This window comes from Drosophila arizonae, chromosome 3 (assembly GCF_054131065.1).
Source record: "Drosophila arizonae isolate 15081-1271.41 chromosome 3, UAZ_ARI_1.0, whole genome shotgun sequence".
Taxonomy (NCBI): Eukaryota; Metazoa; Arthropoda; class Insecta; order Diptera; family Drosophilidae; genus Drosophila; species Drosophila arizonae.
The window spans coordinates 20,254,778-20,272,097 of NC_142923.1; the positions used below are offsets into that span (position 1 = coordinate 20,254,778).

General features: G+C 35.9%; 2 protein-coding genes and 1 pseudogene across 4 annotated transcripts; 2 read left to right on the top strand and 1 right to left on the bottom strand.

Moving 5' to 3' along the window:
- The first annotated feature begins 5,411 nt into the window (after positions 1 to 5,411).
- Positions 5,412 to 6,354, top strand: LOC108609501 (protein THEM6 pseudogene; annotated as a pseudogene).
- A 3,059-nt stretch (positions 6,355 to 9,413) lies between these two features.
- On the top strand, positions 9,414 to 13,317 carry LOC108611873 (uncharacterized). 3 transcript variants are annotated; one of them, XM_089463920.1, is made up of 4 exons: positions 9,414 to 10,727; positions 11,530 to 12,126; positions 12,181 to 12,384; positions 13,167 to 13,317. In XM_089463920.1, the coding sequence occupies exons 1-4, from the start codon at positions 9,858 to 9,860 to the stop codon at positions 13,191 to 13,193; spliced, it is 1,698 nt and encodes a 565-aa protein (XP_089320046.1). In that variant the 5' UTR covers positions 9,414 to 9,857; the 3' UTR covers positions 13,194 to 13,317. The 3 variants fall into 3 exon arrangements, with proteins under 3 accessions (XP_089320046.1, XP_089320047.1, XP_017860186.1); XM_089463921.1 differs by having other exon boundaries at positions 9,418 to 10,727; positions 13,170 to 13,317; XM_018004697.2 differs by having other exon boundaries at positions 9,471 to 10,727; positions 12,190 to 12,384.
- Positions 13,246 to 15,908, bottom strand: hll (heimdall). The gene is made up of 2 exons (XM_018004698.2): positions 14,830 to 15,908; positions 13,246 to 14,337 (listed from the first exon to the last, which is right to left on the bottom strand). The coding sequence occupies exons 1-2, from the start codon at positions 15,876 to 15,878 to the stop codon at positions 13,362 to 13,364; spliced, it is 2,025 nt and encodes a 674-aa protein (XP_017860187.1). The 5' UTR covers positions 15,879 to 15,908; the 3' UTR covers positions 13,246 to 13,361.
- Positions 15,909 to 17,320: the final 1,412 nt, after the last annotated feature.

A 17,320-nucleotide genomic window follows, 5' to 3' on the forward strand; every position in this document is an offset into this window, starting at 1 on the left:
TTAGTTAAACAAATTAAGCTGTCTCTCTCACAAGTTTCTAACCACAAATCAAACACACCGAAGATAAATATATAAACTGAAATACTTTAGAGAGCTTTATTGAGGATTTGCATAGGAGATTGTCTAGTCACATGTACGGATAAAGCGAGTGAGCGAGCGAGCGAGCTAACCAGCTAACCGACTCTAGTTGCACTCAATTTAATTTCCATTTTTCGGCCACGTTAAGCCATGAAAATTACATCGATTATTCAATCAGTATTTTTTTTTTGGGCAACACGAATTTAAATGCACCTCCATGAATTGCGACGAGCGGAACATGACTCTGATTTTGCGTTGAAAGTTTCGTTGTCAGCAGCAATTAAAACAACGCCCAAAAAATGCACAGGAATTGCAGCAGCAGCAAGAAAATGAAATACAAAACCCAAAAGCAAAATGAACGAAAAAAAAAACAGATTTAGTGAGGGTGAGAGAGAAAGAGGGGGTGAGCAAGAGGGAGTATGGGGAGCACAATCCTGCAAAAAAGAAATTAAATGCAACAAGAAGCTTGACTAAACTATTGTAAGCCGACACTTAAATACACTTAAAAAAAAACCTATGAAACATTTTTGGTACACTTGAGAGAATTTAATATAAATAAATTAATATAAAGACAGAGAATATAGGCTAAAATATTTATTATTAATTTTAAAGATTATTTTATTATAAACACTTTATAAATGTATTAATATTAAATAAATATTATTTAAATGATAAAAAAAAATTTAAAAAAGTTATTCATATTATTTATTGCTTGTCCATAATTTTAGGGTATTTTTAAGTCTGTTTCCAAATATTTAAAAAAAAAAAATAAACAAGATTTACTGTGCTTGATTTTGTTTTGCAAGATACTTGAATAATATATTGAAAACGCATGATTATAGTATTTTTTTCTTTTTTTAAGAGCAGAATAAAACATATTGAATTGCTTTATTGATTCGTGATATCTGAAAATTCCAAAACATTTTCCCCGCATGTGCCTTTTTATTATTTACAGATAAATAAATAAAAAGCTCTTAACATTTCCCAAATTTTGTGATAATGTCTTGATAATATTAAATAAATTTAAATAATGCAGTAGAATAAATATATATAAAATTTATAAATTTAGTTTAGTTGCATAAACGAGCCTATCTTTCCATTCAAAATATCTCCTCTCTTACACATGTGCCATACATACCCCAGCGAGCGGCTAGTGTATAGAAAGCATGTAGCAGGCGGAAAAGCGTCAGTCGGTCAACAGTTTGGCTCTATGTGGCATAACGGTAAAGTCAGTCGTCCATCCGAGCTAGCCATGCTGCCAGCCACGTACCAGTTCCCCTAAACTCTTGCCCTAAGCCACGTCTATGTTTCGTTTTACATTCACATTTCTCTTTCATTGTTCACAATGCCGAATTTTTGCTGCACACCAAATAAATAAGCACAAACGCACACACACACACACGCAGTCACAGTTAGAATCACTAACACACATATATACATATATGTAATACACACACATGTGAGGCTCGCTGGCAAAAGGAAGCACAAACTAAACGCAGTCCAGTGTTTCCTGTAATGAAAACTTTACACATTTTTTTGTTGCTGTAAGACGTCAAAGATGCATGGAAAGCCCTAAAATAGAAAATGAAACTTGAAATAACGGCTTTTCGTTAAGACATTTGACTAACAGATGCCCTGTAAAGAAAGATGAAATTGTAGAACTAACTACAAACTATAATATAATAATTTCATCTAAATTGAATTTACAAGCAACCCAAAAATATATAAATATGAAGAGCATTGTATCTAATAATATTTAATACTAATTTCTCTAAATAGTAAATACTCGAATAGTAAATACCCAGTAAATTAAAAAGAAATATAATAAGAAGGATATCAGCAAAGTAAAAAATCTCAAAACAAATATATAAAAACTGAACAAAAAAAAATCATAATATCATACTCGAATATTAAATACCCTATACAATTTTTCATAAAAGGCAATTATATAATATAATTTATTATAAAATATATAATAAATATTTCTTGCAGACAATTTTTTTTTAATATTTTTTTTTCTGTTTGTAGATCTAAACTGATTTTATTTTACGGATTGTTTTTTCCCCCAAAAATAAAATATATATAGTCAAGAATTTAATAAATAATAATATAAGAAATTATATTATATAACTGAAAGCTATTCATTTATCATATTCATAATAGATTGCTAGATTATAAAAGTAAATTAAATAAACTGGAAAAAAATATTCTTGACTATATATATATGATTTTTTTGAATAAAATCAATTTAGATCTACAAACTGAAAGAATATATATTCAAAAAAGTTATCTGCAGGAAATATTTATTATATATTATATATTATATATTATTTCATATATCTATATTATTATTATATATTTATAATTTTCATAAAATAAGAGTGAACTATTTTCAAAAATAATCTAAATATTAACTCTCTTTCTCTATTTTGCCCACACTCAAACCCAGCTTATAAAGCAAGTGAAGCTACCCCGTTTACTTCAAGCTATGACCAAAACACAATTAAAGTTGTATGTTACGCTGCTGCTGCCAGTCTTTATTTTTCTTTTTTTTTAGCCATTGTTGCAGTAAATAAGGCAAAATCTATTAAAATTGAAAAGCCAAAGCACAGCACAAGATCCAGCAGGCGAAAAGAGATTCTATATACGTACATATATATGTTTCGTGCTGGCTTAGCCGAGGGCACATTTGCCAGCATTGCAATTAGGGGTAAAAGCAACACTTTACATAATGCAAGCCCAAACCGGATCACAGAAAAAGAAGGGCACAATTCACAAATTGAATAATTCATGGGAAGTGCAAAAAGCCCAATTGTAGTAAACTCTAAAGCTAGAAATTTATTATAAAGCGAAGAAATTAATGAAAATATAAAGTTTTAGAGAATATTTGATATAGCACAATGATAAGATAACTAGTGGCAAATAAAATGACGTTGAGAATAGAATATTATTAGAATATGCTTTTCATGCTTTAACTATGAAATCAGAAAATCTCTATTACTTCAGAATTTCCAGAGTTCCCTGTAAGATCAAAGCAATTATTTCACGTCTTACACTCACTTTCTTTCTCTATATTCGGTATGTCTGGCCTATCTCTCTCATTATTCTGCGTATCTCTCAGTATATGCAGCTGTTCTTTGTTCTCTGCTCTATCGGCTCGTAAAACCAACTGGAGAACATAATATTCAATCGTACTCGCTTTGAGCAAGAGCCTTCGGTTCTTTTCGTTTTCGTTTTCTGTTGATCGCCTCGAGTTTACATATTCGTGTGACGCTCGTTTAACAATTAATGCATACCAATACATACATAATAGAGTTATTTCTTAATGGTGCCTAGGTTTACCTGATAGTATAATTAATAAAAAATTATTTGCAGACATCAAGTGTCTCTACCCTAACTTCCCCTCATAGTCTTATGTGCTTCTCTCTCTCCCTCATTAAACTTTCCTCTCTTTTTATCATCTCTTTCTAATTATATTTCCCTTTGCCACTTTCTTTACTATGTCTTTTCTCGCTCTTTCTCCTTCACTCTCTTTATCGCTCTGCCTTTTCTATTCATCTAACTCTGTGACAGTAATTAACTGACAATAAATTCTAAAAATTCAATAAACTCTTATCAACTAGGTCAGCAATCATTCTACCACTATCAACAATTAAAGTGACCGAAATAAGTCAATTCTCTAGTGGCCAAATTTAATGCCAATCAAAACTCGCTGTGATGCAAAAAATTTCACTTGAAATAACTTCAAGCTAAATAACACATAACGAGTAGATATTTATTTAATTTTTTGGCACTCAATGTTCATTCCAAGGCAACAGAACAATTTGGTGCACAACTGAGAAATGTGAGAAAAAAAAATATATATGGCAAAATATATGTATGTAATATAGAAGAAAATAAGTAGGCAAAGGCAAATTTATTTTGCGGAACTAAATTGTAATAATTTTGGCAGCTGAAATATGCACAAAAATTTTTTAATACGACTGCATAACCTCATCTCTCTCTTTCTCACTCTCTTTCTCCCTATCTCTCTGTCTCTCTTTGATCCACAGACATATGGAGCACAGCATAGCCATATAAAGTGTGCATATAAAAAAGGAGTTGAGCTCCCCCCTCAGACCCGCCTTAAAGTTGTCTAGTTGTTTGCTGCCTGACGTTGACTCTGGCATTTGGCCAAGTTCTTTTTTTCTTTTACTTTTTTTTTATACTTTTTTTTATCCGCTACCAACTGCAGTTGAGGCAAGCGAACAAACAAACAAAACGCCGGCATCAAGGGCTGCATATTAAATTTGTCATTTCAAAGTCAAACTGTGGGCGTGGCCAGCTCATCCTTGTTGTTGCTGCTGCTGTCGTTGCTGTTGTTGTTGTTGTCGGCTGCATCCTGTTGCCTGTCCAATTGCAGTGCAATTTAAAAATCCATTTCGCATTCGCTGGCCATGAAAATTGAATTATCTTTCGCCGCGGCGCATCAAAAACAGCGCAGCAGACCAAAAATATATATTGCGGCCAGCAACTGCTGCAGCAAAATATTATTAAGCAACAGTCAACAGCAGCAACAGCAGCAGCAACAACAACTCTGTCACATATAACCACTTCTGACAATACGCTGACTGCACGAGTCGACCAACGTTGCGTATGCGTAATTTGTGTTCGATACGAGTCTGACAAAGAGAGCAAATGTGTGTGCGCGTATATGCATGTGTGAGTGTGTATCTGTTGACTTCACTGTACATACACATAGTCAAGTTGCACAATGAAAATGCTTTCAAGTTGATAAATCGAATGGCGGTCGTGAATGCGTAAAATATTTAATACATTATTCAATTTATATGTGTACTGGAGCACAGCTGTGGTATGTGCTATCAATAAATACTCTGTGTATATAATTTTAATTATATCATATTAAAATATAATGAAAAAATCTTAAATCTAACTATTATTATTTTTATAAGAAATTATAATTAATATTTATATTATATATATTTTTATATTATTAAAAATACATTATTAAATATACATACAGGTGGGATATGTGCTATTGACAGAAACTCTGTATTTAGTAATTTTAATTATTTCATATTAAAAAAAAATATAGTCAAAAAACTTTAATATCTAAATTTTATTTTTTTTTTATTTTTTTTATTTACTTACTTTTTTTATTTAATATTTTTTTTTATTTATTTATTTATTTATTATATTTTCTATATTTTAATTTAGAATCTTTAATACATTATTTAAAAAAATGTTATATTCTTATCTGTTAACTTTATTAAAAGCAAGAGATTCTAAAGATTTTACAAATTAAATTTAGTATTAAGAGTATTTCTATTGTCACATTGTCAATATCAAAAAAATTATGTCAAATATTTAGTCAACAGAACACACAAAGTTCAACCAAGTCAACAAAAAATTTTGATTTGTATTAACAAAAAAAAAAAACAAATTTCATTTCCAAATGTACGTTTAAAATATGAAGATTTAGCCACTCAAGCAGAGTTCCGCCACGCTTAGCAGATTGCCATAAAATAGACCAGAGAAGATCGGCAATATGACGCCAATAATCGTGCTGCTCTTCCTGTACATCATTCTGGATGTCAATTATTTTATTCGCTGTGCATTCACGCTGCTGATGGTGCACCTGAACCAAGAGAAGCAGGCAATCACGGAGACGACAAGCATCTATGGCATTTGTACGCCACAAGATGCGGACATCTTTCTGCGGCACATGAACAACGCACGATATCTGCGCGAGCTGAACTTTGCGAGTATTCATTATTATGTGGTAACCGATGTGTTCAATTTTGTGCGTGAGAGGGGCGGCTCAATAGTACAAAGCGCAGTGATGCTGAGATATCGACGTTACCTACCCATCTTACATCCATACAAGATCGAGACGAAATTGATCTGGTGGGACGAGAAATCCATGTACTTTGAGCAGCACTTTATCTCCGTTTGCACTGGATTCGTGCACGCCGTGGCCCTCTCCAAGCATCAGTTCATCGATTTCAATGTGTTCGATTTGCTGAGCTCTTACCCCGATATTGCAAATCGGCCGGAAATACCCGATGATCTTAGGCTCTGGCTGGAGGCCAACGATGTCTCGAGTAAAAAACTATATACAGGCGGCTCTCTGGAAAACGAAAACTTTTACGATTGTCGAGCATATATTTAGTAACCATTTTATAGATTATCGCCACAATCGAGACTAACAAATTTTTACATTTAATCACATAAATGCAATTTCATCAATAAAAAATGCTTTCTTTGAGATAAAAATTGGGAATAGCTTATGCTTAATATCTGCTTAAAATATCAGTTCAAATTGACAGAAATTATCAATCACTTACAACTTCATTCATAAGCCTGAGGAATAACTACTTAATAATAAATATAAAATAATAATTATGAATGTGCCTAAATCAGGAAATAATTAATTAATGAGGAAAATATAAAAAATATATAATATATAATCGCAATAAATAAAAAAAAAAAAAAAAAAAAAAAAAAAAAAAAAAAAAAAAATCCATCTCGATATTTTAAGTTTCTGCGTAAATAAAAAAAATTAATATATGGGATGTGTCGAAATCAAGAAATAATTCCATAATGCAAATATTTTTATATTATGTACACAAATATTATTATATTATTAATGCAAATATTGCTATATAATTTAATTATGAATTACGATTTTTTTATCACAATTATAATTGGTTTATTCCAATGTACTATTAAATAATAACGAAAATATAATAATCAGTATTTTCATTATTATTATAACTTATTTATTTCAATATATCATATGAGATTCACATTTAGTATATTGGGCCATTCATTTAGATTAACCGTTAAACGCTCTAATCTGCAACTAATTTAGTTAATTTTACTCTCAAAGAAATATTGATAGCAGTTTTCTGCTTAAGCAATTACCCATACATCACTTAAAATGCATATATGTATGTGTAACCTGTCAGCATGCATGTACGTATATTTATCATGCACGTATGTGTGTCTGGCATACATGTACGATTCGTGTTTGCCAGCTTATGGTTCACAGCCGCAGGGCACACATCATGTTGCATATATGTATGTATGCATATCAGAGGCTTTGCTGCAGAGTGCTCTTGTTTTTGCCTGGCCCATTTATATCAATTTCAATTAGTTTGTGGCGTACTTTTTGCCAAACATGCCCCCACTCTCTCTCTATCTCTCTCTCTCTCTCTCTCGCTCTCTCTCTTTATGCTGGCCAAAACTTGGCACTGGCTCAAAATCCAAATTAATAAACATTACAATTGCGGCAACAAGCAAATTTGTATAGTCATAATCGCTTCAATCTGTCTGCTTCCCACTTTGCCTGCCTGTCTGACTGGCTGCCAACCAGTGTTGGCTAAGTGCATTTGAACCTGCGGCTTTTCCAACGGAAGCCGCATTTGGCAAATACGTTAAGCTGAAAGCCTCAAATGCAGGTAAAACCCAACAGCAAATAATAAATAGCTGAACGAGCTAACGACAAGAGAAATTAAACAGAATGCATATAATTTAAATGAAGTAAGTTGCAGATATTATTTCAATTAAGACATTTGTAGCACTATTGTTGAGTGCATTTTTAAATACATAATTAATAATAATTATTTATTTTTAAAAATGTTATTAATTCAAATTGTCGTTTTCGTAAAAAAAAATTGTTTTTTATGTAAACTTTATTATTTTTATCACCTGAAGTTATTCTAAAAAATTAAATTCACAAAAAAAAAAAATAATAATAATAGTATTTGACTTAGACCGAGTTTGGATGTGCTTATATATATAGAATTAGAACGACCAAGGCTAAGCCGGCAAGGCCACATAAACCGATTAACAACTCACTTGAGTCATCTTCGTGATCTATTTCTGGTTCTATTGCCTTAAGGGCCTCGTCATATCCGCATATCTCTGGAATTGTGCAATTGCCATTTGGTGGACAATCCATATTGCATTTATTTCGACATCGATTAGTAATCGCTTGCATATAGTCGGGACAGCGACTTTCAATCAGGACAGGCATATAGTTATTTTCCTAAATAGATATATATGTATATATGAATGTCTAAATTATGATTAGAATGATCAAAATGATCATTCTAATCATAATTTAGACATTCACCTTCCGCCGATCCATATAGCCATGTAGTACATATACTTGTACCGTTAGTATTTCGCGAAGTAAGCTGAAGAATAACTAAGCAGAGGCAAGCTTTATTAACTTTTCGTTGACTAAACATATTCCTATATAAAATGTCAATTGCTTCGCAGAGCATTCACCTGAGAACTAAGCGAAACCATTTTATGCATTATATATCCCAATGTAACTTTATAAATAATTTGCACTTGGAGAAAAAAGCTGAACTTCTAAATATGCCAACAATAATATTTCTTTATTAAAAATATAATTATTGAAATAATGACTTATTATGAATTATTATTCTTATAAATTATTTTATTAATAATTGTTGAATTTTCTTCAGTGTAGATAAACCCACTCAGTGACTGCTACGATTGCTGTTACGATTATAGCCACTGAGTAATTTTGCTTTTTATATTACTGATATAAAATTCCAGTCGTTTATTTGTAAGGCCGCATACAGCAGTTGATTAAGCTCAAACTGTTAGAAATTAGAGCCTATTAGGACTCCCTGAGGTTCACTTAAATTAATATCCACTAACAATACACAATTGGACAGTTATCCAACGATAACTATTGGGCCTTAGTGCATTTGTATAGGTAATTACTGTCAAAGCTGCACTAGAGAAGACTGTGTGATATTTATAGTACAAAATATTAAAGGAGAAAAAATAAAGTAGTTTAACAAAATTGTGGCTCCTTAAAAAATGTAATATTTTCTAAATATATTAATGCCAATAAAATTGGAGTACTTAAACTATACTATACTGTATATATTACAGCAGAAATAATAAATTTTAAAAATTTGTGTAAAAAACAAAAATTGATATATCCACGTAAACTTTGAATTAAAAAAAATAAATAAATTTTGTTTATAATTGGGGTTTGATGACGATAAAAATGTTTCCGGTCTGTAAATTATTATTTAATATACTTTTTATAAATTTTTGAAGACTATGTGTAATTTTTTTGACTCATCCGAGTAGGTTTATATTATAGATCTGCATATAGATTAAATATTTATTTTTAATTTCAAATTTTATATATAAAATTTGAAGTAAACTCTGAATGGAAAAAAAAATTTTTTTATGTACAAAAATTCAACCTTTAAGACGATGAAAAGTTGCCAGTCCATAAAATATTATTTCATATAATTTTAAAAAATTTTTCAAGAGTATATCTGGAATTTTTTTATTTATATATAATTATTATTATTATATATAAACTGAAAATATTTTTTTTTTTTTATTTTTATTTTAAAACTTTAACATATTTTCAAAGTAAACTCTGAATGGAACAAAATACCGCTGCTATTACAATAATTTAGCGCTTTTCAGAGCATAAGAATAAGATCAAAATAAATGTATTTGCAACAGGCCAAGCCTCTAGTGTATTCGAGCGTCTAGTCGCGTCGGCTGTGTTTGACCTGTCCAAATATTTGAACCAAAAGTGATATTTTAATATGCGATGAATAAATGTATATATCCAAACTTCGCCGTTCGCCGTCGGCCAACTAATTAATCTAATCTTGACGCGTGCTGACAGACAACCTGAGCAGCTGCATTGAGATAAGCTAACGCCGGCGACATTTACAGCATCCAATTGTTCAGTCTTAAGCGGAATGTTGGCCAAGCTGTTGCCGTTGCCGTTGCCGTTGCCGTTGCTGTTGCTACTAAGCTGTGTGGCATGCCACACGCAATCCTTGCAGTTGATCAACTGCAATGCAACACAGTTGCATGCCCTGAAAGATGTGACAACGCTGAGCAGCTTACGTCTGTACAACTGCAGCTGGGAGCAGCAGAAGCTGAAGAATGCAATTTTCTTGCGCTTCAATCAACTGCTTAGCCTGAAATTGGAGCGCAGCCAACTGAATTCCTTGGAGGACTATGCACTGCATGGCTTGGCACGCTTACAGCACCTCTCGTTGGCCAAGAACAATTTGAGCGTGATTAAGTCCTGGTCCGAGGAACCGTTGGCCGCCCTCACCTCCCTCGACATCAGTTTCAATGCCCTAAGTCGACTGCCTGCCAACGGCCTCGAGCAATATCCCAATTTGCAGCTGTTGGATTTGAGTCATAATCGTATCGAGCATCTGGAACCGGACTGCTTTCACAATCTATCACATCTGAAGCACTTGCATTTACAATATAATCAATTACAACTAATTGCCGTCACCTACTTTCATGGCCTTCATCGGCTCTCAAGCTTAAGCCTTCAGCACAATCGGCTTAAACAAGTGGAAGCTACATCCTTTGAGAGCAACACGCATTTGCGTTCGTTGCGCTTGGAACATAATCTTTTAGAGAATTTGCAATTCCTAAAGGATGCTGGTCTGGCGCGTTTGATACATCTCAATTTATCGAGGAATTCGCTAGAGCAGCTACCGCCTTCGGTATTCTCCAAAAACTTTGAACTACAAGATTTGGACTTGAGCTATAATAAGCTAAAAGAACTGCTAAACAATAGCTTCATAGGACTGGAGTCTTTGGAGGTGAGTTAAGGGAAGAAGATCCAGGGAGAGCGAAAGAGACAACTCAGTTGTGTTATTAAGTTCTTGAAAGTGAGATTAGGAATTCAAAGTAAGATTAGTGATCATAACAACCGTCAAGAGAAAAAGATTTAAGAATATTAAATAGATTATAAAATAGAAAATTAATTGACTTTTTACCTATCTCTCCTTTCTCAAACCATAAGGATATATATTCAATGATTCTTCAAAATATTTTGCAGATTATTTAGAGTAGCTTCAAAAGATCAAAAGCTAGAGAGAACGAGGAAGAGAAAGAGGAAGCGATTAAACAGCTGTAGATTGAAAAATGAAATTGAATTGGAAAGCCCCTTCGCTAAGAATGCATAGAGATCAAGAGAAATTTAAGGAAATATTTATAGAAACTTGAAAACAATCAATGCAGCTACAAAGTTTATAATTTATTCAAATATAAAGCTAAACAGCAGAAGATTTTGAGAGTGAAGATTCTGAGTGTGAGAGTGAAGCTAAAGCCCTAAACGAATTGTAAAGCGGAGATTAGCTTAGAGTACTAAAACTGGGGGAAAACAAAACCACCTCAGACATTTTAAATGTTTTTTTTTTTTTTTTTTCAAAACATAAATATGCTACAACTTGCCTAGCTAACCTTAAAGGTAAGCAAGGACAGTAAAAATTATTTATCTCAGCGAAAAGACCCTATTCAAAGAAACTACAAAATTGCAACTTTATATATATAAGTACCTATATAAGTACTTGAAAGATAACAAATTATCTTATCTTATATTATATTATCTTGAGCCCATAGCGCATCAATGTCAGTCATAATCATTTGGAGCACATCGCCGCGGATGCTCTACGCCCTCTGAGCACCCTACTACAGCTCGACTTGAGCTACAATCTCCTCAACTCTCTACCCGAGGATCTGCTGCATGGCAACAATCAGCTGAAGGAGGTTGATCTGTCAAGCAATCAACTGAATCATTTACATCCTGCGCTGCTCCACCAATTGACGCACTTGACTCGATTGAATTTGGCTAGAAATCACCTGGAGGAGGTCAGTTGGCTGCAACAATTGGCGCCTGGTCTAAATCGTTTGGCTTTGCGTGTGGATCTCAGCTCGAATCGGCTGCAGTCGCTCAATTTGAGCAGCCTGATCTTCTTCGAGCAAGTGCAGCTGTCGGACAATCGCTGGAACTGCGCCTGGCTAGTCAAGCATATGCTAAGAACGCCTCCCACAGTCCTGAACTTTGCGCGCTCTTGGCCAATGCTGAGCACCTGGAGCGTTCAGCAATTGTTGAGCATAAAAGGCATCGATTGCTTCGATGGCCAACACAATCGCTCCATTGTGCTGCTCGATGTGAGTGCATCCAGACAACAGGCGGAACCTGATTGCGACTGCCAAGTAAGTCTTTGATTTCATCAGCTCACTTAAGTCATACTTTTATTAATATGGAAGTCCTCGCAGGAGTCTAGCAATGAGCTATATACCTTGACGCCCCCTTTAACCTGGCCCAGGATTCGCACAGATCGCTTTGATTCGCGCTCAGTGATCATCTGGATGCTGGCAGCCATTGCGTTAGCTTTTTCAGGACTGCGCTGGGGTCAACGTTTCATGGATCGCAAAGAGCGCGAGAGAAAGTTAAAAAAAAATCAAGATAAGGTGAGTGATCTATGAGAGATCTAAGATGATCTATGATCAAGCTTTAAAGAGATCTTTGAAAAATATATATGGAATTTTTTAGAGATAAATTTTAAAATCTATGAAAAACCTCTAAATAGTATATCAAAGAATATTAATACATCAGATCAGAGATAAGAGATCAATTAAAGACCTATAACAATTGTATGGACGATCTCTGAAAGATCAGAACTAAATGAGAGCTAGCTAACTAACCATTAGAAATGTATCAAATAAGAATATAATATATAATAGGAATATAATGCAAGGCGAAAGAAAACAACATAAATTATATGAGGCATTTATATGATAACTATCAATAACTAGAGAGTATCAAGGCAATGTAACATATTTCCTAAAAGAATATAAGCCATAGACATTTGGAGACATTTTCTGTAGATATATATAGTACATAGAGAAAAAAGCAAAAGTCCACTGAGCACTAAAAAAAATGTATGACCCAATTAAAATATAATCTGTGTTTTTAGGTTCAATGAATTCTATATTTTTGTGTACATATATGAGTTATATACGAATTAATATTTCTGAAAAGAACACAGATAAGAGGCAGTAGAAACAAACATTTCACTTTCTATTGAACTTAAGAGAGCATTGTACTGCCTGTAGATCAGTTCAATTCTAAATATTCTGGTATTTGTAAATTATAGAGCAATGTACAATTCAACTCTGGTCAATTCTATAGACAAGCAAATAATTCTCTGAAGAAAAAAACATTCTCTAAATACGTAAATTTCCCTTTCTAGCAGCAGCTGATCAAGGTGGTTGCCTAAAATCTTCGATACGATCGCGAAAGATCTTAGTAAGAATAAACACAATAACAGCTACATTTTATAAAATTATAATATTAATTGTAAACTATAATTAAGAAAATCTTTATAAACAATTTCAACATAATCTTTTTTAGAGTTAATAAAAGTAATAATAAAAGTAATAATAAATCATTTGTAGAGTCGTTCGATTAGAGGGGCGTACTTCTTATGTACGATATTACGCCGGGTCTTGAGCGTGGGTCCTAGCTCGCCCGTTGGCACGGAGAACTCATGTGGCAATAGAGCAAACTTTTGGACACGCTGCGCCGATGAGATGGCTTTCAGATTGGCACGCTTGATGCCTGCATCGATAGCTTCGTACAGCTTTGGCTCCGCATTGATATCCAGGGCAGCGGCCAGAGATCTCTCATCGTTGGGCAATTGTAGATCAGCGGGTATATTAAGCAGCTCCGACAGATGCGTCTGATTCAGTCCCAGCTCTTGCAGCCAAGCAATTGTGTCGCCACGCAGCTCATCGAGTGGCAGGCCCGTATGCGGATCAGATTTGGTCTTCAGGGACAACAAGACAGTCAGATACTTGCGATGATCGCCGACCAATAGAGCATTGCTGATACAGGGCAGCTCCTCTTTGATCAGCTCCTCGATGTGCACGGGCGGTATATTCTCGCCGCCCGCTGTGATAATCAGCTCCTTGATCCGGCCGCAGATGACGAGATTGCCGTGCTCGTCCATGTAGCCCATGTCGCCGGTGTACATCCAGCCATCGGGCTTGATGGCCTCCTCCGTCTTAAGCGGCTGTCCCAGATAACCCATGAAATTATGCCGTCCACGCGTCACAATCTCGCCCTGACCCTTTGCATCGGGCTCATGGATCTTCACCTCTATACCGACGAGTGGCGTACCCGAACTGTAGAGGTTTGTCATAGTCTCGTGGAGTGTGATCGCGCCCGCCGACTCCGACATGCCATAGATATCGCCCAGTGGCATATCCAAACCCAAAAAGTAATGCTTCAGCTCGGACGATACAGGCGCTGCGCCGGTTAGAAAAGTTTTGCATTGATCCAGGCCCAACATCTGGCGAATGGGTCGAATGAGTCGATAGGCAAACCAGTATTTCGCTTCACCGTACAGAGATATTTTCTCGCTGCAAAATTAAATCGAGATTAAAGATAAAGATTACTAATAGTTGCTGACAAAAGAGGAGGACCGAAGGCTTGTTTATGGAAAAATCTGTAGAACTGGCTGATGAAATTGATTGTTTTCCTTTGATAATATCCTTAACCAAGAGCATTAAAATTTTTTAATAATCCAAGAAAAGCCCCTTTCGACTAATCTGCTTTTAAAGTTTAAGATGTAAAAAATTCTTTGGGCGAATGATTTTTTCTTATTTGGAAAGTTCTCTTGACGAGTTTACAAGAAATTTGGTGGATATTATGTCTGTACAAACTTGTTTAATTACAGAGTATTATGTAGTCGATTTTATGCTTTTAAAGTATCTATTCTAGCAGGTAAAACCATATACCCAACTACATGATACTCCGTGATTGTAATATTTGATCAGATTTTCCACTTTTCACTTCAACGAAAGTCATTCAGTAACCTCTCTCGTTTCACAATATATTTAGACATAACTCACCCAGCGATCGTCGCTAGCTGATGCTGTTCGACGACATCCCGCGCCTTCGCCAACAGATAACGGGAGTACGGGCTCGCTTTGGCCTCCGCTGCGACCAGACGCTCCTGGAATTTCTCAAAGACGCGTGGCACTCCGAACATTCGGGTCGGCTTGGCCTTCTGGAAGGTGCGCACCAGCGTACCCTTGAGCGCGTCCCTATCGGCAAAGTACACACAGCCGCCATGCTCCAAGGCCAAGAAGACATCAAAGATCTGGGCCGCAATGTGACTCAGAGGCAGATAGCTGACAATACGCTCGCCACCGAGCTCCGTATTCTTCAGCGTAGCTCCGATGATTTTCGTCTCAAAGACCAGACTGTCGTGGGAGAGCATCACAGCTTTGGGCATGCCGACTGTGCCCGATGTGAACACGAGCATCGCGCAATCATTGGCATAAATTGCACTCTCCCTCCGCTGCAATTCCGGCTGCAGTTGCTCCAGGTCCAGTGCCATCAAATGCTGCCAGCTGAAGTAGCCCTCCTCCTGATTGACAAAGGACTCGTACGGCCCGTGCAGCTGAATCACAGTCTTCAGTCGCGGTAGCCGATGCTTGATCGCACGCAGCTTTGCCATTTGCTTCTCGTCATCAACGACACAGACGGTGGCCTCGCTCGTCGCCAAGGCATGGAAACACGCCTCAGCCGAATTACTGGGATAGATGCCAGCCAATACGCCGCCGGCACGCAAAGCAGCCAATTCGGCTATAAACCATTCCGGGCAATTGAAGGCCAATATGCCCAACGAGCTGCGCGCCTCCAGGCCAACGTGGAGCAGCATGCGGGCTGCCAGCTCCACTTGCTGTTCGTACTCCTCATAGCTGAGCGTTATCCAATCCTTTTGCTCCGGTCGTTCCCAGACCAGGGCGGGAAGCTTTCCAAATTTCTGGCAACTCTCACGAAACAATTCCGGTACTGTGTACACTCCAATCGTATCCTGTTCGTCCTTCCGCAATAGGACCGCCTCGTGCAGTGAGTTGCTCGTGTAGCTGTTCGCCGGCCTCAGCTTCTCCATGTTGAATAAATGTTGAGGCAGACGATCAAGCGATATTTAAAGCAGACATACACACACTCTCTACCTCTCTCTCTCTCCCTCTCACTCCCTCATTCTCTCCCTCTGTGTATTGGGTTAATACTCTTGCCTGATAAGGCTGGTGTGCAGCCAGGCGAACATAGATGACGTAGCTTCTTAATACTATCTTAGGGTATGCGACTGTTCGTGTCTGGCTTGTGCCTGACCTGGTTCTATGCATGACCCCTCGGTCATCTTAATCTTCACGGGACCAGCATACCATTATATATGTATTATACGTATATACATACATATGTACACTGCGCGTCATCAGGTTAGCGCCCCCCTTTACACTCAACCTAAAAGCTAAATAAAATCTAAACCGTCAGAGCTACATCTTTGAAATTTTTTTACATTATACTCCATTTATTTCTCTTTAAAATACAAAAAGAATGGCTACTGTAACAATAAGGATTATTTTTAAATAATTTTTTTTGTAAAATGTACAAAAAACATGTAACAAAAATTTGGTCATCAGATTAGCGCTCCCTGCGCTAAATTCAATTTATTTAAGTTAATGACCAAAAATAACACCTGTATTTTAAGCTATTATTATTTTTAAGTAATATTAGTAGTGCGTAGTGCCGTTTTTTGTTTGAAATTACTTCAAAAATTCGATTACGAATGGAATTATAAAGTTTTTCAATATTATTCAAGGATATGGTTGACCAAGCGTGTTCAGCACCTTCGATTAACTCTGTCTTTATACTATAATGCTTTCCGGACTCATATACTTTCCTGACCAACCATCCCCAGACGTCTCCAATGATATTAAGGTCGAGTGAGTATGGTGGCCACTCCATGAGATCAATTTTTTGGCCCTGAATCCAGGACTTTAGGGATTTGGATTTGGATTTGGAGCATTATCATGCTGGGAAATCTAATGCCGGTTTTCAGACAGGTTATAGAAATGCGGAACAGCAGTTTTAAACACGGTGTTATAGTCCTATGCGTTCATGCGCGATGTCAAAAATTGAAGCTTACAAGCGCTGTAGTAAGATATTGCACCCTACATCAATGCCACACCACCCCCCCGCCGCAACGGCTTGGAAACCGTTCCAAATAATGTTCTTCTATGAGTAGGTCATGGATATAATAAATTTAGCCATCAGTTCCTTCCAAATTCAATTTTTCTCATCAGAAAAGCCAACATGCTGCCATTGGATAAACCACGTCATGTTCGCCCGGCCAAAATTAATGCGTATTTCTTTTCTCAGCATATCGACTGGTGTCTTTTTTTTTACATTCTGTTTCTTTAGGTAATTAACTTTCCTTATTGCTCTTTGGACCGTTGATAAGCTCGTCTTAACACCGATTTTATCCCTAATCTTGGTGGTCGATTCATGGAAATTCGAAGCTTCCCGAACTAATGCTCTTCTATTTCC

Coding starts and splice junctions, on each gene's coding strand:
- LOC108611873 (XM_089463920.1), top strand. CDS start 9,858: ATGTTGGCCAAGCTGTTGCCGTTGCCGTTGCCGTTGCCGTTGCTGTTG. Junction 10,728..11,529: donor TAGGACTGGAGTCTTTGGAG/GTGAGTTAAGGG, acceptor TTGAGCCCATAG/CGCATCAATGTCAGTCATAA. Junction 12,127..12,180: donor AACCTGATTGCGACTGCCAA/GTAAGTCTTTGA, acceptor TTAATATGGAAG/TCCTCGCAGGAGTCTAGCAA.
- hll (XM_018004698.2), bottom strand. CDS start 15,878: ATGGAGAAGCTGAGGCCGGCGAACAGCTACACGAGCAACTCACTGCAC. Junction 14,338..14,829: donor CAGCTAGCGACGATCGCTGG/GTGAGTTATGTC, acceptor TTAATTTTGCAG/CGAGAAAATATCTCTGTACG.